The sequence below is a fragment of the Aedes albopictus genome, chromosome 1, assembly GCF_035046485.1.
Source record: "Aedes albopictus strain Foshan chromosome 1, AalbF5, whole genome shotgun sequence".
Taxonomy (NCBI): domain Eukaryota; kingdom Metazoa; phylum Arthropoda; class Insecta; order Diptera; family Culicidae; genus Aedes; species Aedes albopictus.
The window spans coordinates 110336309-110363057 of NC_085136.1; the positions used below are offsets into that span (position 1 = coordinate 110336309).

The 26749-nt window shown below is 41.7% G+C and overlaps 1 protein-coding gene across 1 annotated transcript in view; it reads right to left on the reverse strand.

Annotated features, from left to right (window-relative positions):
• The window catches only part of LOC109432961 (CAD protein), a 70391-nt gene extending 43642 nt beyond the window's left edge, over window positions 1-26749 (reverse strand). The window contains exons 1-4 of the mRNA XM_019709312.3: window positions 26155-26749; window positions 10560-10993; window positions 6937-10496; window positions 6771-6875 (exon numbers count right to left, since the gene is read on the reverse strand). Coding sequence (XP_019564857.2) covers window positions 6771-6875; window positions 6937-10496; window positions 10560-10971 — 4077 coding nt within the window. The 5' untranslated portion in view covers window positions 10972-10993; window positions 26155-26749. The remainder of the gene's footprint in view (window positions 1-6770; window positions 6876-6936; window positions 10497-10559; window positions 10994-26154) is intronic.

Genomic DNA, 26749 nt, shown 5'->3' on the forward strand with positions numbered 1-26749 from the left:
TGAATGCTTCACAAACCATTTAAACATAGGTACTTTTTAAACGATGAAAAAAGTTATCATGGATTGACTCTTTTTGGATTTTTCTCGAAAAAATGTAATTTTTTTACATCAATGTCAATAAATTTTATTGTAGATATCCAAAGGTTTTCCACTTCTGTTCTCAAGTTATCTCTAATCAGATATATTAGAGCCTATTTAGATTGAAGGAAGAACACATTTAGTAATTTTTGTGTGGTAATGTAAATTTGACTTATTTTCCTCTATATGGGTAAAAATTTCAACCCGGTATAACTTGATTCGCTGTTAGAAAATATTACATTTTATAACGTCGTATTAAGTATCAATATATTGTTGATAAACGTTAAAAAATTCATTCAATTCGGATCACTGGTTTCCGAGATATGACAGTTCAAAAAATATTTGTATAAATAATAGTGTTTTACCCGAACGGTTCTTACTTCGCGAAAAAATTTTCAATCGAGCCCAAAATTGTACCAATGATGCACATATAATAGGTTGACAAACAGTCAAAATTTGAGAATTTTTGATGCACTCTATGAAAAGTTACAGCATGTTGAATTTTTTTGTGGGAGAAAAAAAGTTACCTATCCCAAACATTTTGGCCATCCCCTGTATGTGCATCATTGGTATAAACTTGGGCTCGATTGATTAATTTTTCGCGAAGTTAGAACCGTTCGGGTAAAACACTATTTTTTGAACAACTATTTTCTGAACTGTCATATCTCGGAAACCAGTGAACCGAATTGAATGATTTTTTTAACGTTTATCAACAATATATTCATACTTAATACGACGTTATAAAATGTAATATTTTCTCACGGCGAATTAAGTTATACCGGGTTGAAATTTTTACCCATATAGAGGAAAATAAGTAAAATTTACAATACCACACAAAAATTATTAAATGTGTTCTTCCTTCAATCTAAATAGGCTCTAATATATCTGATTAGAGATAATTTGAGAACAGAAGTGGAAAATGTCTGGATATCAGAACCAAAATTTATAGACATTGATGTGAAAAATATACATTTTTTCGAAAAAAATCCAAAAAGTATCAATCCATGATAACTTTTTTCAACGTTTCAAAAGTATCAATGTTTTAATAGTTTGTGAAGCATTAACATATTGTTAGTGTACGTTCAAAATTTCATTCAATTCGGTTCACTGGTTTCCGAGATATGACAGCTCAAAAATGAGTTGTCTTAAAAAGGTGTTTTACCCGAACGATTCTAACGTTGCGAAATAATTTGGCCATCCCCTCTGTACACTAATATTTACTGATATGGTGCTATTAAATATCCCGCATGCTCAATACTGGCTCGGAAACAGTCCTATAAGCCAAAAAGATGGAATTCAGTGCTAATGGCTACTCAGGTAGATTGTACCTTTTTTAAGAAAGTACGAAAGGTCTCACCGATTGATTTGATTTTAATTGATAGTAATGCTACCGAGTTTTGGAAATTCTCAGCGTATACAGTCCACCACAAAGTTTTACAACGGATTCCACTTTCCTGCTGGACTCAATTTCAAACCTCACATTTCCATTGCTGTTGTTGGTGAAACAACGCTTGTTAAGGCAAGGATGATGGAAGCCTGGACGTTTACCATGACATAGGAAAAAACGACTCACAAGTCTCCGACGTGACTGTAAACAACCTCTTTAGAGCCAAATAACATTAAGATTTCCATAAGGCCCAACTTATGAAACGGTCTTTGAACAATTCATAATGATTCGAATGAATTTCATAAGGTCGTTCTATGACGTGGAATCGCCTCACAGCTTGGCTTTTATTTATGTTTAGCAACAAGGTATTAAAAACAAAAAGACACTACACCGTCTTCAACCAGAGGTTGCACAGACTGAACCGATCACTATTATTAGACAACGGACAACACACGAAACACCCAGTGGTCCAGTGGAGAATTTTTCGCTTGACGAAAAGTTTTCACCGACTGGAGCGGGAATCGAACCCACACTCCAAGGCTTACGAAACGGCCAGACGACTGACGCCCCTAACCGCGCGGCTACGAAGCCCACAAAGTATTCTCAAGCTTTGGTAGCCGTGTGTATATAACTCGGGCTCAGTGATCCCGACGTTCATGGATCGAATCCAATCTGCAACATTTTACGATTTTTTTGTTCATAAGTCTATCTTATGAAATTTGTCATAGCAAGAACGAACTATTTTCATAAGGTATTCTTATGGCACCCATAAGTTTTAATTATAGCAAAAATTCATAAGGTATTTCGATTAATTTCGTTAGTTTTTTTCGCTGAGTGTAGTGGTCTAGTGGTGAGATGGTGCTGGAAGCATCAATGGTTTTTGTGCCACTGGAACGAATAGTGGTGTCGTTATCGGAGAAGAGCTTATTGATGGATACTGTGTAGGCTGGTGTAGATTCCACGCATGAAGCAGGATGTCCATGTCCAATTGGACGGAGTCAGGTGTACAGGTGTGTTGGCGGCATCTGCTCGGCTACGCAGCTAATAGATTGCGACGGAAGCGTACACCTATCTTCTACCCACTACTACCGCAAGTGACCATCTCCAGGAATTGCTTTCGTATGCATTATTGGCTTAAACCAGATTACCTTTAGCAAATGACCGTGTATCTGTATGATCATTGAACTGATTATCATGACTTCGTGGAACTCACGGGCGTCGAAGAGCTGCGAACCAGGTTGCAGAACAACCTGAAAACACGATAATGCAATTTAAGCATTTACTGTGAATGCAATATGCGCCCGGCTTATACAGCCTCAGTCCAGACATGTTCTGCTGACATCGGCGTTCCCACGAAAGGTGAGCCTTCGTTATTATGACACTTCAGGTATCTACCCTGGTTCGTCCCACCGATACATACACCGATTTGAATAAAGAACAAACGCTTGACTTTTAGCAATCATACGGGTTTTACTTCTTTTGTTGTTAATAGTTGGACCGGGTAAACCGTAATCCTCTATTACACCAACAATAAGAGAAACTCCCTAAGCCTGTTTAAAAAGTATGAAAGTCAACGACTACAGGATTGACGCGGCGCCTCAGACTTTTACACAGCCTTATTAAGACGGAGCTGAATTCCTGTATCTCGATGGACGATTACGTTAACCGAATCATGTCTGCCGCAAATACACACTTATTTCTGAATTGTCTGTTCGGTACTTTTTTGACGAGATTATAACAGCAGTACGATCTCGGTAGTTTCGGTAATCGATTTTACTGAGGCTCAGTAAAACAACTGTCAAAATCGTATGGAAAAGGTAAACAATGCATTTTTTCTGAACGAGTTCGGTGCTCAGCAGTTTTAATCTCGTCAAAAAATTACCGAACTCGGTAATCAAAATTAAGTGTGTAGGCTGATCGGATCAACTGTTACTGGCGAGTTCTCCCGACAAATATCGGCCAATGATAATGGCACTAGAAAATTAGGAAAAATGATCGCCGGAGACGCGATCAAAATTAAGCTGTTGCAGGAGGTTAAAGGTTTCAGTTCTGGCAGCGTGTCGAAAAAAGGACCAGTGGGTCGAGGTAAAAAAATCTAAACCCCGAACCAAAACGTGGCCATGTCGCATCGCTTCTGTCGGCGATCGCTTCTGTCAAATCGGCGTAGACGCGAATCTTTTTCGAACATGAAAAGTGGAATTGCAAGTCACTTGGTTTCGCAGATTGTGACAGGATAATTTACGACGAACTACATCCCCGCAACTTCGACATCGTGGCGTTGCAGGAACTTTGTTGGACTGGACAGAAAGTGTGGAAAAGCGGGCATCGAGCGGCTACCTTCTATCAAAGCTGTGGCACCACCAATGAACTGGGAACAGGATTCATAGTGTTGCAGATGAGCAAGATGCGACAACGTGTGATCGGGTGGCGGCCGATCAACGCAAGGATGTGCATGTTGAGAGTTCAGGGCCGTTTCCTCAACTACAGCATCATCAACGTCCACTGCCCACACGAAGAGAGACCTGATGACGAGGAAGAAGCGTTTTACGCGCAGCTGGAACAAACATACGATGGCTGCTCGCCGCGTGACTTGAAAATCGTTGTCGGCGACATGAACGCGCAGGTAGGAAGGGAGGAAATGTACAGACCGGTAATTGGGCGAAACAGCCTGCACGCCGTATCGAATGATAACGGCCACCGATACGTAAGCTTTGCAGCCTTCCGTGGTATGGTAGTCCGAAGCACCTTCTTCCCCCGCAAAGATATCCACAAAGCCACCTGGAGATCACTCGACCACCAAGCAGATAACCAAATCGACCACGTTCTAATCGACGGTAAATTCTTCTCGGATATAACCAACGTCCTCACATACCGCAGTGCGAATATAAATACGGATCACTACTTAGTCGCGGTATGCATACGTTCAAAGCTTTCGACAGTTATTACCACGCGTCAAAGTCGAACGCCGCGGCTCAATATCGAGCAGCTGCGTAACGTAGAAGTGGCTAAAGACTACGCGCAGCAGCTTGCAGTGCCCCTACCAACGGAAAATCAGCTTGGCGCAGCTACACTTGAAGATGGCTGCAGGGACATCCGATCCGCCATAGTACCTCGGCTACAGCACTAGGCTTCGCGACTCCGAATCACAGAAACGACTGGTACGACGGCGAATGTGAACAGTTGAAAACGAGAAGAACGCAGCATGGGCGAGAATGTTGAAACACCGTACGAGAGCGAATGAGGCACGCTACAGACAGGCGCGGAACAGGCAGAACTCAGTCTTCCGGATGAAGAAGCACCAGCAGGAAGAACGAGATCGCGAAGCGATGGAAGAGCTGTACCGCGCTAAGGACACACGAAAGTTCTACGAGAAGCTGAACCGCTCGTGCCACAAGCCGACATGTGCCGAGATAATCACGGGAATATTCTCACGAGCGAGCGTGAGGTGGTCGAGAGATGGCGGCAGCATTACCATGAGCATCTCAATGGTGACGTTGCAAGTACCGAAGGTGGCGTGGTAACAGATCTAGGAGTATGTGCACAGGACGAAAGACTTCCGGCCCCTGACCTCCAAAAGATTGAGGAGGAGGTTGGCCGGTTGAAAAACAACAAAGCCGCTGAAGCAGATCAACTACCAAGCGAGCTTCTAAAATACGGTGGAGAAGCACTGGTGAGAGCACTACACTGGGTCATTACCAAGATTTGGGAGGAGGAAGTATTACCGGAGGAATGGATGGAAGGTATCGTGTGTCCTATCTACAAAAAGGGTGACAAGTTGGATTGCGGGAACTACCGCGCGATCATACTACTGAGCGCTGCCTACAAGATAATCTCTCAAATTTTATGCCGCCGTCTATCACCGATTGCAAAAGAGTTCGTGGGGCAATATCAGGCTGGATTTATGGGTGAACGCGCTACAACGGACCAGATGTTCGCCATCCGCCAGGTGTTGCAGAAATGCCGCGAATACAACGTGCCCACACATCACTTGTTCATCGATTTCAAATCGGCGTATGATGCAATCGATCGAGAACAGCTATGGCAGATTATGCACGAATACGGATTCCCGGATAAACTGATACGGTTGATCAAGGCGACGATGGATCGAGTTATGTGCGTAGTTCGAGTATCAGGGACACTCTCGAGTCCCTTCGAATCTCGCAGAGGGTTACGGCAAGGTGATGGTCTTTCGTGCTTGCTGTTCAACATTGCTTTAGAGGGTGTAATAAGGAGAGCGGGGATAAACACGAGTGGGACGATTTTCACGAAGTCCGATCAGCTACTTGGTTTTGCCGATGATATTGATATTATTGCCCGTAAATTTGAGACGATGGCGGAAAGGTACATCCGACTAAAGAGTGAAGCCAGGCGAATCGGATTAGTCATTAATGTGTCGAAGACAAAGTACATGATGGCAAAGGGCTCCAGGGAGGAATAACCGCGCCCGCCACCCCGAATTCATATCGACGGTGATGAAATCGAGGCGGTTGAAGAATTCGTGTACTTGGGCTTACTGGTGACCGCCGACAACGACACCAGCAGAGAAATTCAGAGGCGCATTGTGGCAGGAAATCGTTATTACTTTGGACTCCGCAGAACTCTACAATCGAATAAAGTTCGCCGTAACACGAAGTTAACCATCTACAGAACGTTGATTAGACCGGTCGTCCTTTATGGGCACGAAACATGGACCCTACGTGCAGAGGACCAACGCGCCCTTGAAGTTTTTGAACGGAAGGTGTTGCGTACCATCTACGGCGGAGTGCAGATGGAAGACGGGACTTGGAGAAGGCGAATGAACCACGAGCTGCATCAGCTGCTGGGAGAACCAACCATCGTCCATACCGCGAAAATCGGGAGGCTACGGTGGGCGGGTCACGTCATCAGGATGTCGGATAGCAACCCGACTAAAATGGTCATCCGACCGGTACAAGAAAAGATGGAGCGCAGCGAGCTAGGTGGGTCGACCAAGTGGAGGACGATCTGCGGACCCTACGCAGAGTGCGGAACTGGAGACAAACAGCCATGGACCGAGTGGAATGGAGGCGGCTACTATGTACAGCAGAGGCCACCCCGGCCTTAGCCTGATCGGTAAGGTAAGTAAGGCCGACAGGGTAACTGGGTACCCTGCTTCCAATAAAAAAAGCACGGCGTAGATGAAAGAAAAATATGTCGGAGGCCTAAGGGTTAATAAATAAACAAACTCCTTCGTGAATCTCTCATGAAAAAGTTGATACGAAACATGTACGCCTCAAAATTTCAATGAAAATCCCCCATTTGTAAAAAAATAGTGATTTCTACTTACGTCGACTCCATGCTCGGTATAGAAGTCTCCTGTACCCATTGAAGCGTAAAGCTTGTATCCCATTTTATGAAGAATACGAATACTCGGCAATAGTTCCATTTTGTGCTGTAAAATTTTCAAAGATTCAATCAACAATGTCATCAAACGAACTCCCTCTAAAGCTTACCTTAAAACTTCCAATGCTGAGCAAAATCGCCCGCTTCGGAATCTGGAACCCGGTCGACATCATCGCCTTCAGGTACGCCTCGTACCGATTATCACCAAAACAAGCCACCTCTCCGGTCGAAGCCATCTCCACCCCGAGCATCACGTCCGCTCCGGCCAAACGCGAGAAGCTAAACTGCGGAACCTTGACGCCCACTTTGCCGCATCCGTGCAGCACATCCACCGGTTCAACACTCATTCCCACAATGACCCTGGTTGCCATCGCCACAAAGTCGTGATTCAACGTCTTGGACACGAACGGGAACGATCGGGATACGCGCACGTTGCACTCGATCACCTTGAGTTCGTTGTTCTTGGCAATAAGCTGCATGTTGAACGGCCCGGTGACATCCAGCAGGGCAGCAATGTCCCTCGCTATTTGCTTGATGCGTTCCAGAGTTTCATGGTTGATGTCCTGCGGTGGGGTGACCAGCGTTGCATCCCCGGAGTGAACGCCGGCATTTTCAACGTGCTCAGAAACGGCCATGCACAGAATCTCTCCATCAGCCGCCACGGCATCCACGTCAATTTCTTTTGCCTCGACCAAGAATTTCGAGATCACGACCGGATGCTCCTTGCTCACGTCGGATGCGTGCTTGAGGTATGTCTCCAGATCTTGGTTGGAATAGGCGACATTCATGGCTGCACCGGAGAGAACGTACGACGGACGGACCAGGCAAGGGTAGCCCACTTCTTCACAGAAGTCGATGGCTGACTCCAAGTTGGTCAGTTCCTTCCACCGTGGTTGGAGAATTCCTTTTCTGTCCAGCATACGGGAGAACTTGAATCGATTCTCGGCACCATCTACGGATTCAGGCGAAGTTCCTAGAATCCTGGCCTGTTGACGATGCAGATCCATGGCAATGTTGTTCGGCAGCTGTCCACCCATGGAAAGGATGATACCTTCCGGTTGCTCCACGTCGTAGATGTCCATGACTACTTCGAAGGAAATTTCCTCAAAGTAGAGACGATCGCACATGTCGTAATCGGTACTGACCGTTTCTGGATTGTAGTTGACCATGATCGTTTTCCTACCGAGATTCCTCAGTTCCCGAAGACATCCAACAGCACACCAGTCGAACTCTACTGAGCTTCCAATTCGGTAAACTCCCGAGCCGATCACCATCGTGTACTGACCGGGGAAGTCGATGTCGTCGTTGGTAGCGTTGTACGTCAAGTACAAGTAGTTCGTAGACGCTGGCCACTCTCCTGCCACGGTATCGATCTGCTTCACAAACGGCAGCACTCCCGTATCCTTACGCTGCATACGGACCGCCAGCTCTGTGCTCTTGATCAACTCCGCTATCTGTTTGTCCGAAAAACCGATCTTCTTCGCTTCCAGCAGCATTTCCTTTTCCGGAATCGCCGATAACTCCTCCAACTTTTGTCCGAAATCGATGATGTTCTTCATTTTGACCAAGAACCATCGATCGATCTGGGTCAGGTCGTAGATCTGATCGACGGTGTAACCTTTCCTTAACGCAGCGGCCAGCACAAACATTCGCTTATCCGTCGGTTGTTTTAGCTCCTGCTCGTTCACCTTCATCAAGTACGGATCGAAACCATTGACATTGTCCACCATTCGTAGCGCCTTTTGGAAGGCTTCTTCAAACTTCCGTCCAATGGCCATCACCTCTCCGACGCTCTTCATCGAGCTACCGATGTGCTTGCTAACTCTTGCAAACTTGGACAGATCCCAGCGGGGCATTTTGACTACGCAGTAGTCCAGACTTGGCTCGAAACAAGCCGTCGTGACTCCAGTTACCGAGTTCTTAATCTCTGGCAGAGGGATCGATAGCGCAAGCTTCGCAGCCACGTAAGCCAGCGGGTATCCAGTGGCTTTGCTGGCAAGGGCAGAGCTTCTCGATAGACGGGCGTTCACCTCGATGATGTAGTATTCCTCAGAGAACGGGTTCAACGCGTACTGGATGTTACATTCTCCGACGACCCCGAAGTGTCGGATGACCTTGATAGCCGTGGTTCGCAGCATGTTGTATTCGCGGTTGGAAAGAGTTTGCGACGGAGCCACTACGATGCTCTCTCCGGTATGGATGCCCAACGGATCCACGTTCTCCATGTTACACACGGTTATGCAGTTATCGTATGCATCGCGAACCACTTCGTATTCCACTTCCTTCCACCCCTTGAGCGATTTATCGATGATCAGTTGGTTTGAATGAGCTAAGGCCTGTTGAGCAAGCACCTTCAATTCCTCCCGATTGTTAGCGAATCCTGACCCTAGACCACCCAGAGCAAACGCTGCCCTAGCCATTACCGGATACCCGATCTTTTCCGCAGCATCGAGAGCTTCCTGAACAGAATAAACCGCATCAGAAGGAGCGACCTTCTCTCCGATCTCGGCCACTCGCTCCGCAAAGATCTTTCGATCCTCGGTTTCGATGATCGACGTTATCGGAGTTCCCATGATCCTCACATTGTAGCGGTCGAAAATTCCCGCCTTCTGCAACTCGATTCCACAATTCAACGCCGTTTGACCTCCGAAAGTCAGCAGGACTCCACCCGGCCTCTCAGCCTTGATCACCTGCTCCACGTAGTTCTGCGTCAACGGCAGGAAGTAAACCTTGTCCGCCAAGCCCTTGGAAGTCTGCACGGTTGCAATATTTGGGTTGATGAGCACCGTTTGGATCTTCTCCTCCTTCAATGCCTTGATGGCTTGCGATCCAGAGTAGTCGAACTCTCCCGCCTGCCCAATCGATAACCCTCCGGATCCCAAAATCAACACCTTCTTCGGACGAGTTGTATCGATTGCCACCGTTGGTCTATACGCCAAAGCCTCATTCAGTCGGACGTTCATCGTCAGTTTGTCTGATTTCGCAATTTTGTACGATCTTACGGTGTCTAGGAATACATCGAATAGGACTTCCAAGTCCTCCGGCCCTGCTGTATGCTCCGGATGGAACTGGACACTGAAGTACGGTTTACTGACATGCACAATGCCCTCGTTTGTGTGATCGTTGATGTTTGTGAACAACTCTTCCCATCCCTCGGGTAGCCGAGAAGAATCCACGGCGAATCCATGGTTCTGCGACGTCATGAAACACCTTTTCGTTCCCTTATGGATACAAGGGAGATTGTGACCCCGATTACCGTACTTCATCTTGTAGGTCTTGCAACCGGCTGCCGTCGAAAGCAGCTGATGACCCAGACAAATTCCGAAGATCGGTTTCACAACCGAACCCTCCACCAGTAGCTGCCGGATGTTGGCAACCGTATCCTTGCACATAACTGGATCTCCGGGACCGTTGCTCAAGAACAGACCGTCGTAGTTTTCCGGGTTCAGCTTGGCATTCCACGGTACAACGTCTACGCGAGCTCCCCGGTTGATGAAGCAGCGAACCTGATTCAACTTTAGCCCGCAATCGATGGCACATATGCGAGGCGAACCGGACTCGTTGTAGGTAACGGGTTTGGAGATGGAAACCTCCGCCACCAGGTTGCGAAGATTCTGGTTCTGAAAGGCAATACCGGCTGCGCTCGCTACGTGACCTTGGACGATTTTGCCTAAAAAGGAGAGTTCAATAGTTCATAGACATTTCAAAATTTCCAAAGCTCAGCCATCTTTACCCAAAATCGTTCCATTCTCGCGAATCTTCTTGGTCAGCGCTCTCGTATCGATTCCGCTGATCCCCGGCACGTTGTGCTTCTTCATCCACTGCGACAGCGTCAGTTTGCTCCTCCAGTGCGACGGAGTCTCGCAGATCTCGCCCACCACCAAACCGGACGTCCAAATCTTGTTGTTCGATTCGAAATGCAGCATCAGTCCAAGTTCGTCCAGGTCCTCGTCCGGGATGCCATAGTTCCCGATCAACGGATAGGTCAGCACCAGTATCTGCTCGTGGTAGGACGGATCGGTCATCGATTCCGGATAGCCGACCATTCCCGTCTGGAAGACGACCTCTCCGTCGGAGTCCACCTCGGCTCCGAAGCTTTCACCATGCACGACGGTGCCATCCTCCAGAACTAACGTGGCAGGCATGACTGTGGTTTTGATAAATTATCTGAAAGTGGGAGAACACAAAAATAGTCACTTCATGAAATTACTAGTAACTTATACCTCGGTAACTCATTAGAGTTATGCTTTGGAATCAAGCATTCTTTTATAGAATTCTGAGAGCTCAACAGGTATTGCACAAATGGTGAATCTACGGGAATACCGGTATCATTTACCGAGCCATGATTTGGTTGAGAAAATTGGATTGGATAGAAGCTACAAAGATCAATGATAAAACTCCTCTAAGAATATCATTAGAAAATCTATGAATAGACTACCCAAGTAACCAAAAGTTCCTCTTCCCATGACAAAATGCACTTTCAAGTTCCGCGAAGTTCAGATAAAGTTCCAAATGGAACTTTCTGGCTGATTAAGAGGCTAACGATGAGCCTTGCTAGAACTTCGGTCACAAGTTCCAGCAAGGCTCATTGTTAGCCTCTTAAGCAGCCAGAAAGTTCCATTCGGAACTGTATCTGAACTTCGCGGAACTTTGAAGCTGCTTAAGATGCTACTCGGAACTTTGTCGGAACTTTCAAGTTCATAGAAGTTCAGTTTAGTAGCATTGTGTTTCAATGAAGATTAAATTTATTTTTTTTTACAGAAAGCATGGTCACGAATAAAAGACAAATATGAATCTATCAAATCAATGAATGAAAGGCACGAGCAAAAAAAAAATTGCCACCCATCGGATTCGAACCGATAGTCGCTGTGTGAGAACCCTACGCTCTACCACAGTACTACAGTAACGATTGAGTGAACAACATGTAAAGTCTAACTTGAACCGATTTTCTGTCGGCAGCTAGTTTTGCACATTTGTACAGTAGTGAAGTTAGCTTGACTTTGTCAAGTGTCTTCAGCAGCACAGCGGTAAGTCGGCAGGCTATTACGCAGGAGGATTCAGTTCAAATCTACATAGCAGCGACATGTGTGAAAATATAATTACCAGAAGCAATTGGCAGACATGAACCACAAACCCACCAACGGGATGGGGTTGTGATTCTGAAAAACACATTTTTGTTTCTGCATGAATTTTGTCGAAGTTCTGCCGGAAGCTGCTTAGAAGGCTATCCAGCGTGCTTATGTGAACTTTCAAGTTCCAAAATAACTTAAAAATAAAGCTGCTTAGAAGGCTAATGTGCAACCTCGAACAAGCTGCTTAGCTTATAAAGCACCCTTTTATCTGAACTTTTGGTTACTTGGGTAAAATCGTTTAATTTACAAGACTGAGAGTCTCAACTTTCACCGATAAAAATTCCTTCAGGTTTTTCTGCGGGAATCTCTCCGGGAGGACCTGATATTCCTCCGGGCATTCCTGCAGGGATGCATTCAGGACTTCCTCCAGTGAATTCGTCCAGGGATTGCTCTTGCAATTCTTGTGATTCCTTCAAAAATACCTCTCGGGATTTCTTTAAAAAAATATCCAAAGGTTCCTCTGGAAGTTTCACATATCGTTCCATCATCTTTTTAAAAGATGCACCCAAGATTTTTTCCAGGATTACCTGATTTTTTTTGGTTGGTGTGCTCGACTGTAGATGGAAACTGATGATGATTAACCTGGGCTTGTTAGGGGAATATCTGTAAATAAAAAGAAAATCGCGTTAAGTACTGCTCCTTTGAATTCCACTAAGAATTTGCATCTTTTGACAGATACGTATTTCGACCTCAACTGTAAGGTCGTCTTCAGTGTCTTGTACTTGACTCGACTTGACTGTACTTTTCGAGTCAAGTACAAGACACTGAAGACGACCTTACAGTTGAGGTCGAAATACGTATCTGTCAAAAGATGCAAATTCTTAGTGGAATTGAAAGGAACAGTACTTAACGCGATTTTCTTTTTGGAAACTGATGTTTTGTGGCTTCTCAGTGTTGATAAAATCAAAACGCTGTTATTTTATTTTGTCCGACGTTTCGGTCCATTTGGGACCTTCTTCAAGCACTCAATAGTTAAAATGTTCTCGTCCAGTGTGGTTCGGTAGAACCTGTAATTGTCGCATGGATCGAGTATTCCCACACAATCGCAGCCAAATCAGTTGCCCTATGGGAAAGAAAGCTCGGTTCAAAGTTAGCACTCCGGAATTTAGTACCTGATCCGAGAACGATCGGAAACGCTGGAAATTCTTCAAGAAGTCATCCAAAAAATTCTTACACAACTCTCTCCAAGAAATCTTTTAGGAGTTCATCCACGCCTTTGTTCGAGAATCTATCCATGAATTCCATGAACACCCCATGTAGGTCTTGCACCGGAGTTTCTTAAGAAATACTTTATATAAATCTTTCATGAGCCTGAAAATCGTTTTTTCTCTCCCTCCAAGGAGTTTCCCAATGATTTTTTCAGTAACATCTCCACAGATTCCTCTAGAAGTTTTTCCGAGATGTCACCCTGAGGTTTCTTTAAAAAAGTCCTTCAGGAATTCTTTAAAAAAAAAGTGACTTCTTCGGAAATTCCCCCGGGAATGCCTCAAGGATTTCCACCGACGATTGTTTTAGGACTTATCCTAGGATTCCTTTAGGAATCCTCCGGGGGTCTCTTTCCGGAAAAAAAGACTGACTGACTACATGAAGTGAATAAGCAGTAAACTCCAAGAGTTTACTCGGGATACCATCAGTAATTCTTACAATAAGTCTTCCAAGGATTCTTTCAAACAACACACATGTCAAAGAAAAGTCACGACAGCGCAGATTTTGGTTGCGTAGAAGTCACTGTGACTTACTTTAACTCTTTTAAGATGTTGTTAGGTTTTGTGCATCACGATGGCGTAGTGTACGTAAAGCATGCCTGTCAGGGTTAAACAAACGTACTTACATGTTAGAAGCGCTTTCCGACATTTCTCCAGTGAATCCTTTCGGAATTCACCCAAGAAAAACTGCGGAAATTCCTCCAGCTTTTTTTTTTATTGAATACATATCAGCGATTCGTCCAAGACTTCCTTCAGGTGAATTGTGAGATGTAAACAACTCCAGGAAATTATTCAAGAATTTCTCCAGGGATTCTCTTCAGGATTATCTACAAGAACACTTCGAGAGTTTCCTCCACTGCCGTTCTAGACATAGTTGTCCCATGTTGAAAAACTTGAAACTGAAAAAATCGCGGCGGAAAGTTTCTGATGATGACCGAAAAAATAAAAGTAGGTTGAAACGTAAACTAAAATTTCGAGTCTAATTAAGATATCACCGAGAAACACCAATCCAAAACGAACAAGATAGGCGATAACTATGCCACTCACTTACCGACACACTAATTCAATCAAATTATTGGGATAACATAGGTATTGAAATAAAAAGTGAAACTCATCAACTCACTTACCAACAATATTTTAAGCTTGCATAAATTCTAAAATTTTTCACATATACCAGTAATTCAATTCAGCAACCTCTTTGTCATTATATTGGATCGGCTTCGTCATGCTTCACGACATTTGAGCCTCTTAATTAAGTTAAAATGTTTATGTTTGGTTTATGAGCCAAACGCGCATTGCAGCAATATTTGAATTTAGTTTGAAAGTGTAAGTTGCGAAGAAATAACAGTTTATGTTTAGGGGTAGGCGGGGCATTATGGACACCCGGGGCAGAATGGACACCCTCAATATTTTGAAATATGTGAACTTTTTTGAACTTTCAATGAATGGAGAATATAGTCCATTTGTCTAAAACGTAGTTTCAGGAAATAAACATTCAAAATTAAAATTATACTTGATTTTACACGAAAAAGTTGCGTCCTCCGTTTTTTGTGCATGGAAATTATAATTTTCTCACCATCTAAAATAAGATTTAGTGATTAATTTATTGCAGGTCGATTAAAACCTGATATTTCTAGAACACATGCAAGTAGTTTTGCTGTATCTATATGCTTAACATGTTTATATTTTCTTCTTTATTATATAAAAAATCAAGTTTGGAAATATCTTCTGCTCCGGGGCAAAATGGACACTCACCTTTTTGAAAGAAGCGGCAAGGGAAAAATATAACCTAAATCACAATTCTTCGATTTCAGTATATTTTCGGTTAAATGTTCACTATAGTAGAAATAGGGTGAAACAAATTAGGTCAAAAAACGACAGCAGTGGAAAATAGTTGTTCTAAGCACAGCTGTACATGCCGACAAAAACGAAGCTTTATCCAAAACAGCCTGAATTTAAAATAACTGAACAAAAATGAACGTCTTCGGCGAATTATTCATCCATAATAGTTGTTTTGTAATGAAATGACTTTATAGGTGTAAATAATGTACGAAATTCTTAAAAGTCTCATGGTGTCCATATTGCCCCATGGGGGTGTCCATTCTGCCCCGTATGCTTGAAGACGGTCATGAAAAACTAACATTTTTCAAAACATTTTTTGAAGTGGATAAATAATTTTTCTTCGTGAGCATTCTTATGCAATGGATGCTAAATAGACTTTAAAAGGATACATGTGTCAAAAAATTAAACTTTTTTGACATCTTGCCAGGTAAAGTTGGCAAAAACCTTAGGGTGTCCATATTGCCCCGCCTACCCCTAACTGGAAAACAAGTGTCGTTCCTGCTGGAGCGCCTTTTAACAACTGCGTCCATTATTTAGGAATATTGTGGTATGACCCATATTTAATTTGGTGCTAGTCAAGTATCCTGTCACAATTGAGCTGTGATGGACAATGGTTGATGTAGCACCTGATCCCAACTAGGCACAACTCGTTTAATAAAGTTTATTACCCTGGTGGGATTACTTCTCCAAATTTCCAAGGGCTCTAGAAACCCTTTACCAAATATCGCCAATCTTTGATGGTACAGCACTCCGCAGTTGCAGAGTAAATGCTCGGCAGTTTCGTTTTCCGTTTGGCAGAAACGACGCTCGGAGGATTGGATTTTTCCAATCTTACTTAGATGATATTTACTCGGGCAGTGGCCAGTCATCAGACCAGTAATTACCCTGGGATCTCTTTTGTTTAGATTTAGTATGGACCTGGCTTTTTCTACACTGGGTTTTATGAACCTTTTTGCTTGCTTGGATGTATCCGTGGCATTCCAATTAGATTCTATCGTGGACATTTCCCAAGTTTTTAGTTTCATCCGAAGAGCACACTCAGGAACTCCACAAAAAGGTTCAGGGCCTACAAAGCTTGATGCCGCACCCTGTCTAGCTAAATTGTCGGCGTTTTCATTTCCCAGAATTCCACAATGACCGGGCACCCAGTATAAAGTTACCTCGTTCCTACTGGCCAATTGCTTCAGAGAAATAATGCATTCCCACACTAGCTTTGATTGACACGTGAAAGCTTTTAGCGCATTTAGAGCCGCCCTAGGAGCCGCCTCACTGTCCGAAAAAATGCAGATCTTGGCATTCATTGAGTGTTCGAACAACGTATGTTATTTTATAATGTTATATGAAAATATACGTATAAATAGAGCGCCTGGTGCAAAAAAGTCAAAATCGTCAACAAGTAACATGGGACAACTATGCTTAGAACGGCAGTCAAGTGATAGTTTCTAAGCTTTTACGAGAATACCTTCCAAGGATCCGAGAATACGTCAATTGACGTGTCTATAGGATTGGTGGGGTAATACAAGGAGAAAATTATTGAAGCGAGTTAACGATCGTTTCAAATGAGTAGGCGTACCCAACTAACAATTACTCTTTTTACAAGCACCTTTACGACGAATTAATTCAGCATGGTGCTGAATAACATTTGGATAATTTTCAGGCACAACCTTTGTTCGGGTTTTGTTCACACAAATTTGGAGAAACAATAAAGCATAGTGTTGTGTACCAACTGAACTGCTTGTTGTTTAAAACATTTTACAAACTGATAGTAAAGCTGTTATTCAGCTACTGCAAAAATGATTTAAAAAAATAAAATGCAAAATTTTTCAATTTCTACGAGAGTTTATGATTGACACTTTATGCTGTGAACAACTATTTTGAAATAATAAGTACAAATACATTTACCTAAATCAAGATTCGATCTCGAGACCCATCGATTGCCAGCCGCTTGCCTTCCTATCTGCGCCATCCTAGAGATGATGAATTGACGCGCTCAAATCAAAACATAAACTTCCCGTGGTTGTATAATGATTACACTTTGACTCCTATTCAGCAGTGGTAAATAATGTTCTGTTTATGGTTAACAACTGAAGAACACGTTAATTCAGCTGCTGTTCAGTAAAAAACACGTGTTTTTCATCCTGTACACTGAGTCGAAGTATGATGAAACGAAAGCGTTTATTTGACTTGTGGAAAACACATTGTACAGATACATGTTCTAATTTTTGCATGTACTTGACAAGAAGCAGAAAAAGGTCTTGTTAAACTATTTTGTAAAGAAATAACTGCAAGTCGAATAAAAATATTATTAAACGCTTGAAAAGTGTTTAAATTTATAATTGTTGATACCGATACGAAAGGTTGAACATTGGCTACTTTTTCAACTGAAAAAACATTTGTACAGTAATGTGTACAGCATAATTTTAGTTCAGCTATCATTACTATTATAAAGCAACAATTCAGCATGCATGCTGGTTTGCGGCTTGCGATTGTTAGTTGGGTAGTGCGTGTCGCTTCAACGCACAGTAATCCGCGACAATGCGTATGAAAACGGTGATGAATTTCGACAGCCACTTGAAGCAGGCTGCGATGTGAGCGGAAACTTCGAAAGCAAAGAAAATCTGATGGAGAAAAGAATCGGGCGAGACAACCCCCTGATGGGCAAAGGCAAAGGGTCGAGATCAGTATTTGGTGACTTGTTCTGAGGAACAGAGATTTCGACATACCAAGCAAAATTTCGCACGTGTTCTGGTAGTGCCAGTGCGAAGTTCCACTTTTTTATGTGATCGCTTGGTTATGGAAAACGTCGTAAAAGTAGATCCAATTGTGTCCCAGTGCATCCATTTCATCTCGCTGTTTCTCGGAAATTCGCTGCATCACTCCTCGTTCCAGGAGGTTTCAAGACAAATTCTTGGAGAAACGCTTGATGGAATTTCTAGACAAATATTTCGCTTGTTTTACGGCTCTTTCAGTCTATATTAAGCAGCTAAAACGCCTTTCGCATCTACTGTCCTACGTTTCGGTGTGTATTTCACCTTCTTCTGGGAATTAGAGGCTGCGTTTTGTTGTTGTGTGTGTATGAGTCTTGTCCGACATATTGCTGTCTATGATTTTTGTTGATGGCGTCCCTCTACGGTGCATGTGTTCGAATACCTTTTGCGTTCACTGTATCGATTATTTGTGCTATAAAAGCTTTGCACTTATTGCTTTTGCCCGCACCTACCTATAGTATGCAGCAGCAAGAGGCGCACAGTCTCTCAGAAATTGTCAATAGTTGTTGACAAAGTGTGCGCGGGCGATAGAGAAGCTTAGCTTTTATCCACAGCGTAGGTGCGGGCAAAAGCAATAAGTGCAAAGCTTTTATAGCACAAATAATCGATACAGTGAACGCAAAAGGTATTCGAACACATGCACCGTAGAGAGACGCCATCAACAAAAATCATAGACAGCAATATGTCGGACAAGACTCATACACACACAACAACAAAACGCAGCCTCTAATTCCCAGAAGAAGGTGAAATACACACCGAAACGTAGGACAGTAGATGCGAAAGGCATTTTAGCTGCTTAATATAGACTGAAAGAGCCGTAAAACAAGCGAAATACTCGTCAATACAGTCGTTAGCAGTCAGTCAAATTTCTAGACAAAATTCTGAAGGAATCTAAAGAGTAATTCCTGAAGCAATTCCTAAAGAAATCTCTGGAGGAACTGCTGAACAAATTCGTGGCGGCATCCCTGGAGAAACTCCAGGAATTTATGAAAGTGTACCTGGAGGATTTCCTGCATAAATCGCTAGAGGAAGTCTTGAAGAAGTTCCTGTAGGAATTTCTGAAGAAATAACTGGAGGATTTTCTGGAGGCATCACTGGAGACATACCTGGATGAATACCTGGAGGAATCTCTAGAGGAATTCTGGGAGTGACTTCTGGAAGAATTCCCGGAGCAATTCTTAGATGAGTTCCTACAGAAATCCCTGGAGGAATTCCTGAATGAATTCGTGGCGCAAGCCGTGGAAGACATCCAGAAGGAATACTTGGCTGAATTCCTGTAGGGTTCTCTAGAGGAATTCTGGGAGGAATCTCTGAAGAAATTTGTGAAGAAACCTCTTAATTGGAGGAATCCTTAAAGAAAATTCTAGAAAAATTCTTAAAAGAATTTCTGAGGGATTCTTGGAAAAATCCAATTTCTGGAGGAACCTCAGGACGAATGGCTGCAGGAACTTCTGATTAAATTCCTTGTGGAATCCCAGGAGGAACTCCTGGAAGAATCTCTAGAGGAATTCATGGGGAAATCCCGTGAAACTATCCCTGAGAGAATTACTAGAGGGTTTTTTGAATGAATTCCTGGATGTATCAGTAGAGGAATTCAGGAAGAATTCCTGAAAAAATTCATAGAGAAGTTCCCAGAGAATTTTTTGAAGGAATTCCAGGACGAATTCTTGATAGAATTTCTGGAGAAATCCTTGGAAGAATTGTTGGAGGAATCATTGAAGGAATTCCTAGAGGAATCTCTGGAAAACCCCTAAGAGGAATACGTAAAGGAATACCTGTTATATTCTTGGAGGAATTCCTGGAGGAAGCCCTGAAACAAAATCCTGAAGGAATTCCTAAAAAATTTCATGGAGAAATTCCAGTAGAATTTAATGGAAGAATTTCTGAAGGAATCTCTGGAGGATTTTCTGGAGGAATTGCTGTAAGAATTTCCGAAGGAAATAATGGAGGAATTTTTGGATCAATTCCAGAAGAAATGCCTGGAGTAATTTCTGGAGGAGTTTTTGGTGGAGTTCCTTGATGAGTCCCTGGAGAAATGCCTGGGTGAAATCATGGGCGAATGCCCGGCGGAATTCCTGAAGAAACTTCAGGAAGAACTCCTGGAGAAAGTCCTGGAGGAATACCTGGAATAATCCTTGGACAAATTCCGGGAAGAATTTCTGAAGGATTCCCTGGAGGATTTCCTGCAGAATTTTCCATAGTAGTTTCTGAAGAATTACTCGAGGAATTCCTGGATCAATTGCTGGAGAAATTTCTGAAGCAATTCCTGGGGTAATTTCTAGTGAAATTCTTGAAGGTATTTCTGGAGGTGTTCCTGGATAAAATCCTGGAGGAATCCCTGCAGAAACTCCTGGAAGAATTTCTGGTGAAATTCTTGAAGGTATTTCTGGAGGTGTTCCTGGATAAAATCCTGGAGGAATCCCTGCAGAAACTCCTGGAAGAATTCCTAAGCAATCCCTAGAAAATTTTCTAGAGGACCACCTGAAGGAATGCCTGGAGGAACCCCTGGAAAAATTCCTGAAGACATGCCTGTAGGAATCCCTGGAGGAATCTCTAGAGAACTTCCTTGAGAAATCTTCATAGGAATCCCTAGAGAAATTCCTGGAAGATTTCCTTAAATAATCACTGGCGTACTTTGAGGATGAATCTCTGGAGAAATTCCTGTAAAAATACTTCAAATAATTCCAGAAGGTATTATTGGAGCAATCCCTAGCGGAATTCTAGAAGAAATATATGAAGAAATTCCTGAAGGAAAACCTGCAGAAATACCTCGAAGGATCTCAGAAGAAATTCCATAAAGAAATATCGAAAAAAGCACTGGAACAATCACTGGAGGAACCTCTAAAGATATGCCAGGACAAATCCCCGGAGGAATGTCTGGTGGAATCCCTAGACGAATTCTTGAAGGAATCTCTGGAAGAATCCATAGTGGAATCACTGCAGCAAGCTATGAAAAAATTCTTGGAGGAATTATTCATTCTCATTTAGTATACGAAACTAGGAAGAAATCTGAAACAGTAATTTTAATTCCTTAAAACTGCAATGCCGATTTTCACTGCATTTCACTTATCGGGCGTCCTTACTACTCAAAAGTCATCTCAAGTCAGGCCCCCCTGGGCACCCTCCAGGGAAAAAAAACAAAACCTAGCTACGCCAATGAACGCAACACCAGAAGGGTTGAATACATATTAGAATATAATGATATTATATTAAATTTCATCATATTGTGTTTAGTTATAAAGAGCTAGTAGGTATAAATTTGCTAAAGGTGATCACAAATCTCCCCGAACAGAAGAGCTGGCTACACCATTGTCATGGACCGAGGCAAACTAGCCCTGGATTGAAAGCTTAGTTAATAAAGATAATAATTATAAAAATTTCATGGAACAAAAATCACATAAATAGGTACTAGCTGTCTCGGCAAACTTTGTTTTACCAAGTCGTCGTTTTGACAATGAATTACTGCACGAATTTATACTGGCCTCACAAACAAACAGACGTATCACTTGGAACCATCGTCACAAAAGTATAATCGCCCAATGCTAATTACACTGTGCTTTGCAAACGCACTGAGTAGATGACGGTAGTGAGGAAACATCAAACAGGAGCAAAAACTATGGGAGCGCCATGAGCGAGAGACTTGCGATTTTTTATTTAAATTTTATATATGGCTGACACAAATTTCGATTTGGGAACCTATATCACAGAGAAACAGACGTGACACTCTCATCGCTTCCCATCGATCACCTTTTTAACGGTTGATTCAAATATTCAGTAGTAGGTCGATTGACCACTCGCAGCGCTGGTATTGTTTTTGCTCCTGTTTGACGTTTGCTCACTACCACCATCTAGTGGCGGCCCGGCCAAACACCGTACATTAAGCATTGGGCGATTACGTTTTCGTAACGATGTTTTTCAAATAAAATTTGTTCTAAGTGTTACGTCTGTTTCTCTGTGCCCTTATGTCACCATCCACACCCTCCTCGGCAAATTTTGATCGGGATTCAACATTTTGAGGGGGGGGGGGGGACAAATGAATTATTTAAAAAAATAAAATGTTAAGGCGAAATTAGAGTCACGCAGAAAATGTCTTAACCCTCTAATACCCAATTTTTTTATTTTGATCTAAATATCATTTTTCGTCATCTAAAATCGATTTAAACATGTTTTGGAAGATGATTATTTTTAATTCTCGATTTCGTGAATTTCAATTTTTGATTTTTCTAATTTTTATTTTTGAACAACCCCACACTTTTATATTTTTCCTGGAAGCCAATTTGGGGAACGGATTTTTTGAGATGAAAACATTTTGAGATTTTATGATTATTGTTGAATTATTATTATTTTAAATTTTTTTCACAGAAAATTTTATTTTCCGTGTAATTTTAAGGAAAATAATTTTAGAGTGTATTCGATTCCCTTAACCTATTAAACAAGGATAGAATGATTTGGGAAAAATTTAAAATATGTTAATTGTAGCGATTCAATACAAAATAAACAATGACTTCTAGAAGATGACCAAAACATCAATTTTTCAATGATTTTTAAAAAATGTAAATACGCTTTAAAATACAACAAAAACCATTTTGAGATAAACAGAACAGTCCTAAATATCAGCCAAAAATATAAAAAAAATGATTTTCCACGAAACAAAAATTACGAAAATGCTCAAACTATGGCTAAAATATAAACGACTCATAAGAAAGTGATCATTCTTCATAAATAATTCCAAAAGTCCCAGTGAAGAAACAGGGGTGCAAGCAGTAATAAATAACAAAAGTTCCATAAACAACTAAAAAAAATGCATAAATAAATCAAATGTTTCCATAAATAATTGATTTTTGAGCAATTAAAAACGCCAAAAATGCAATGAATAATTCAACTGTTGCAATAAAAAAAGCCAATTTTCCCACCGAAAAACTTCGAATTTTCCATAAATAAATTCGATTTTTCCATAATAAATTAGAAAATTCACAATAAAAAAATATCGAAAAAGCAATAAATAATTCAAAAAGTGCAATAAACAAAAATATAAATTATCAATAAATGTCAAAAAACGAGCAATAAACGTAAATGCATTTTGAGCCAAAAAATTATGCAGACCATGCGGCGAAGCCGCATAGAGGATTGAGGAACTGAGGCGGCAGTAGGCCGCCGAAGTTTCCGATATCCGATGCACCGCAACTGCATCGATTCGGTTCTAGGCAAACCACAGATCCAAGAATTTGCCCGGTATAATGCAAACATAGATGTTATCCCTTTTTTAAGGTCCGACGAGCGATAGCGAGTTCGGACAGCAAGCAATTGCTCGGTATTCAGTCGGTTTCAGTCATATAAGCGCGATTCAGCATTTCACTGTCTCATACTTTTCTGCATTTGTTTTTCATGGGTAATTTTGTCATTTTTTATTGCATTTTTTGAATTTTTTATTGCTTTTTCGATATTTTTTTATTGTGAATTTTCTAATTTATTATGGAAAAATCGGATTTATTTATGGAAAATTCGAAGTTATTTGGTGGGAAAAATGGCTTTTTTTATTGCAACAGTTGATTTATTCATTGCATTTTTGACGTTTTTAATTGCTCAAAAATCAATTATTTATGGAAACATTTGATTTATTTATGCATTTTTTTAGTTGTTTATGGAACTTTTGTTATTTATTACTGCTTACACCCCTGTTTCTTCACTGGGACTTTTCGAATTATTTATGGGAAAATTTGTATTTATTATGGAACGTTTAATTGTCTGCCCTCAAACTATACCCCGTCTAAAGGCGGGATTGGGTATTAGAGGGTTAAGAAATCTGATGAGTTTAACAATTTTGCCTAATTGTTTCGGTATTTTTTCATGAAATGCATTTATTATTTATTAGGGGTAGGCGGGGCAATATGGACACCCGGGGCAGAATGGACACCCTCAATATTTTGAAATATGCGAACTTTTTTGAACTTTTGATGAATGGAGAATATAGTCCATTTATCTAAAACGTAGTTTCAGGAAAGAAACATTCGAAATTAAAATTATACTTGACTTTACACGAAAAAGTTGCGTCCTCCGTTTTTTGTGCATGGAAATTATAATTTTCACACCATCTAAAACAAGATTTAGTGCTTAATTTATTACAGGTCGATTAAAACCTGATATTTCTAGAACACATGCAAGTAGTTTTGCTGTATCTACATGTTATATTTTCTTCTTTATTATATCAAAAATCAAGTTTGGAAATATCTTCTGCTGCCGGGGCAAAATGGACAATCACCTTTTTGAAAGAAGCGGCAAGGGAAAAATATAACCTAAAGCACAAACCAACCAAATTCTTCGATTTCAGTATATTTTCGGTTAAATGTTCACTATAGTAGACATAGGGTGAAACAAATGGGTCAAAAAACGACAGCAGTGGAAAATAGTTGTTCTAGGCACAGCTGTACATGCCGACAAAAACGAAGCTTTATCCAAAACAGCCTGAATTTAAATTACCGGAACAAAAATGAATTACTTCGGCGTATTATTCATCCATAATAGTTGTTTTATAATGAAATGACTTTATAGGTGTAAATAACTTACGAAATTCGTAAAAGTCTCATGGTGTCCATATTGCCCCATGGGGGTGTCCATTCTGCCCCGTATGCTTGAAGACGGTCATGAAAAACTAACATTTTTCAAAACATTTTTTGAAGTGGATAAATCATTTTTCTTCGTGAGCATTCTTACACACTAAGATTTTTTCGCCGAATCTCGGCAAATCGATTGCCGAGATTGGCACCGCCGAGTGCTCGGCAACCTGCTCAGCAAAAAAACACTAAACTGAGATCTCGGCAATCACTAAAATGACAGCTTTCCTTACTTTTGCCGAGCTTATCAGTGAATAAAATTGCTGAATGCTCAGTTAAACCACTCCCAGCACAAATGAGTTAGCCGAATCTCGGCATTTTCTTTTGTTTACGGTTGTCGCAAAAAAGAAAAATGTAAAAAAGATTAGCTGAAACATCGAACCCACATAAAACGCACTGTATAACGATTTTCAATTAATTTATTGGCTTAAATATGCCCGAATAAGTACACGTAATGGAATGTGAAGCCGAGTTTGACACTAGTTGGATTGAATCTAGGTTTGAATCCTTTTTTTCAACACACTGGCAAGTGGACTCAGGCTCTGCTGAAGGAATTTGGACGTACCGCTTTACACAAATCCCCACTGGATATTCTAAAATGGATAAGGAAATTTAGTAACACAGTTTACTTACAATATTAGCTACAAATTCTTACGCATTCGCGTTATTTTGCGGTTGAACTATAATTTCTACAACCAGGAGCTCGCGAAAGTACGAAGAACTGTTTTTCGGTTTTTTTCTCACTATCAAGAAATGGCGACTACTAAGTGACAGCTGTGTTGCCAAATTTCGGCAATACATGATGTAAATGCTGACATCTCGGCAATCTTTTATGCTGACTTCGGCTTTATTTGTGTTTGCTGATGTGCTCAGCAAATAATGCTGTCAAATTGCAGGACTTTAAAAAGATTTGCTGATATTTCGGCAAATGATTGTGGTAAATCTCAGCAAAAACATTTTGTTTGCTGAAATATCGGCAAATTCTTAAGTTGCCGATGGAAATCAGCATTTTATTGTGCCGAGCTCGAAAATCTGTTTTAAGTGTGCATGCAATAGATGCTAAATAGACTTTAAAAGGATAAATGTATCAAAAAAACTAAACTTTTTTGACATCTTGCCAGGTAAAGTTGGCAAAAACCTTAGGGTGTCCATATTGCCCCGCCTACCCCTATCTCCCTCCCCTTGATGAGTCAACGAGTATCGTGACAAAATAAAAAAAATGAGATTTGTTCCGACCTAATGGATTCATACATGAAAAATAAATCCATAAAAATAGCTTATCACGTTTTCCCAAATTTGCTCATGGAACGACCCATACACAAAACCCCGTGGGATCAACGACCTTCAAATTTAAAAACCGCGTCCCACTTGGCCACAAACCATAAACCGAAGCATAAACATAAACAAAAATGCAACAAGTGTACGATACGCAATGTTTGAAAACAAACCAGAGTGGTAGTAGTGCCCCCGGCAGCACGTGCTAAACATTGAGAAAAAAGTTTGTAAACAAATCACGCACACGCCCCGAGCTCCCGATGCATTTCACGCACACTCAGCTCTCGGTCGGCCGATAGTGCGAGTGAGCTCCATCACGATGATGGGTTAGAGAAACTCGAGAAGAAAATCTATCTACACGGTAGGTGCTAGCCTAATCAAGTTTATTGCGGCGTTGCATTTAGGAAACATGTTTTTGGAATTTTGGGGGATTCTGATTAGTTTTTATTGATTTTTAAGCGATATTTTCAAAGCAAAGTAGTTTTAAGAACTTACCGCAAGTTACAGAATGTTGTTCAACAATACACTAGTTAGCACTTAATGCCTACGCACTAAACAATATGTTTTGTTCAAACTCTTAAATCTTACTAAAGTTATAGCACTAAAACTTATATCAAACGGATCCCAAATACAGTCTCTTTAATCACAAATCAAAAATTGTCCTTATTTCCAACGGAATAGCACGAAATTCGCAAAATTCCACAAAACACGTGGCACAAGCGTCCCTTCGAGAAGAGCCTCTAAACACAGTTCCGAACCGGTTGACAGTCGTGATCGGACTGAGCTGTGAGCAAGCAAGAAAACGTCGAGCAAGGTCTCTTTGCCGTTCGGTTCGTTCGTTGCTGCGTGCACCATCCAGAAGTTCTCCTGGCGGGCGCGGTCTGCGGAAGAGGGAGTATAGGTAGGTTCCTATATGGCGTTGATTAGCTTCGATGAAGGAATACGCCAGCAGGGAGGAAGAAAGGATTGATAGCTGTGTTGGTAGGTAGCCGTTGCTCGAGGAACCGGTCAGACGAGGAACTGCTGAAAAGCCTATAGCCTAGCCGGCAGAGTGGTATCGGAAGGTGAACGGAGAATCAGCGCGTAAACA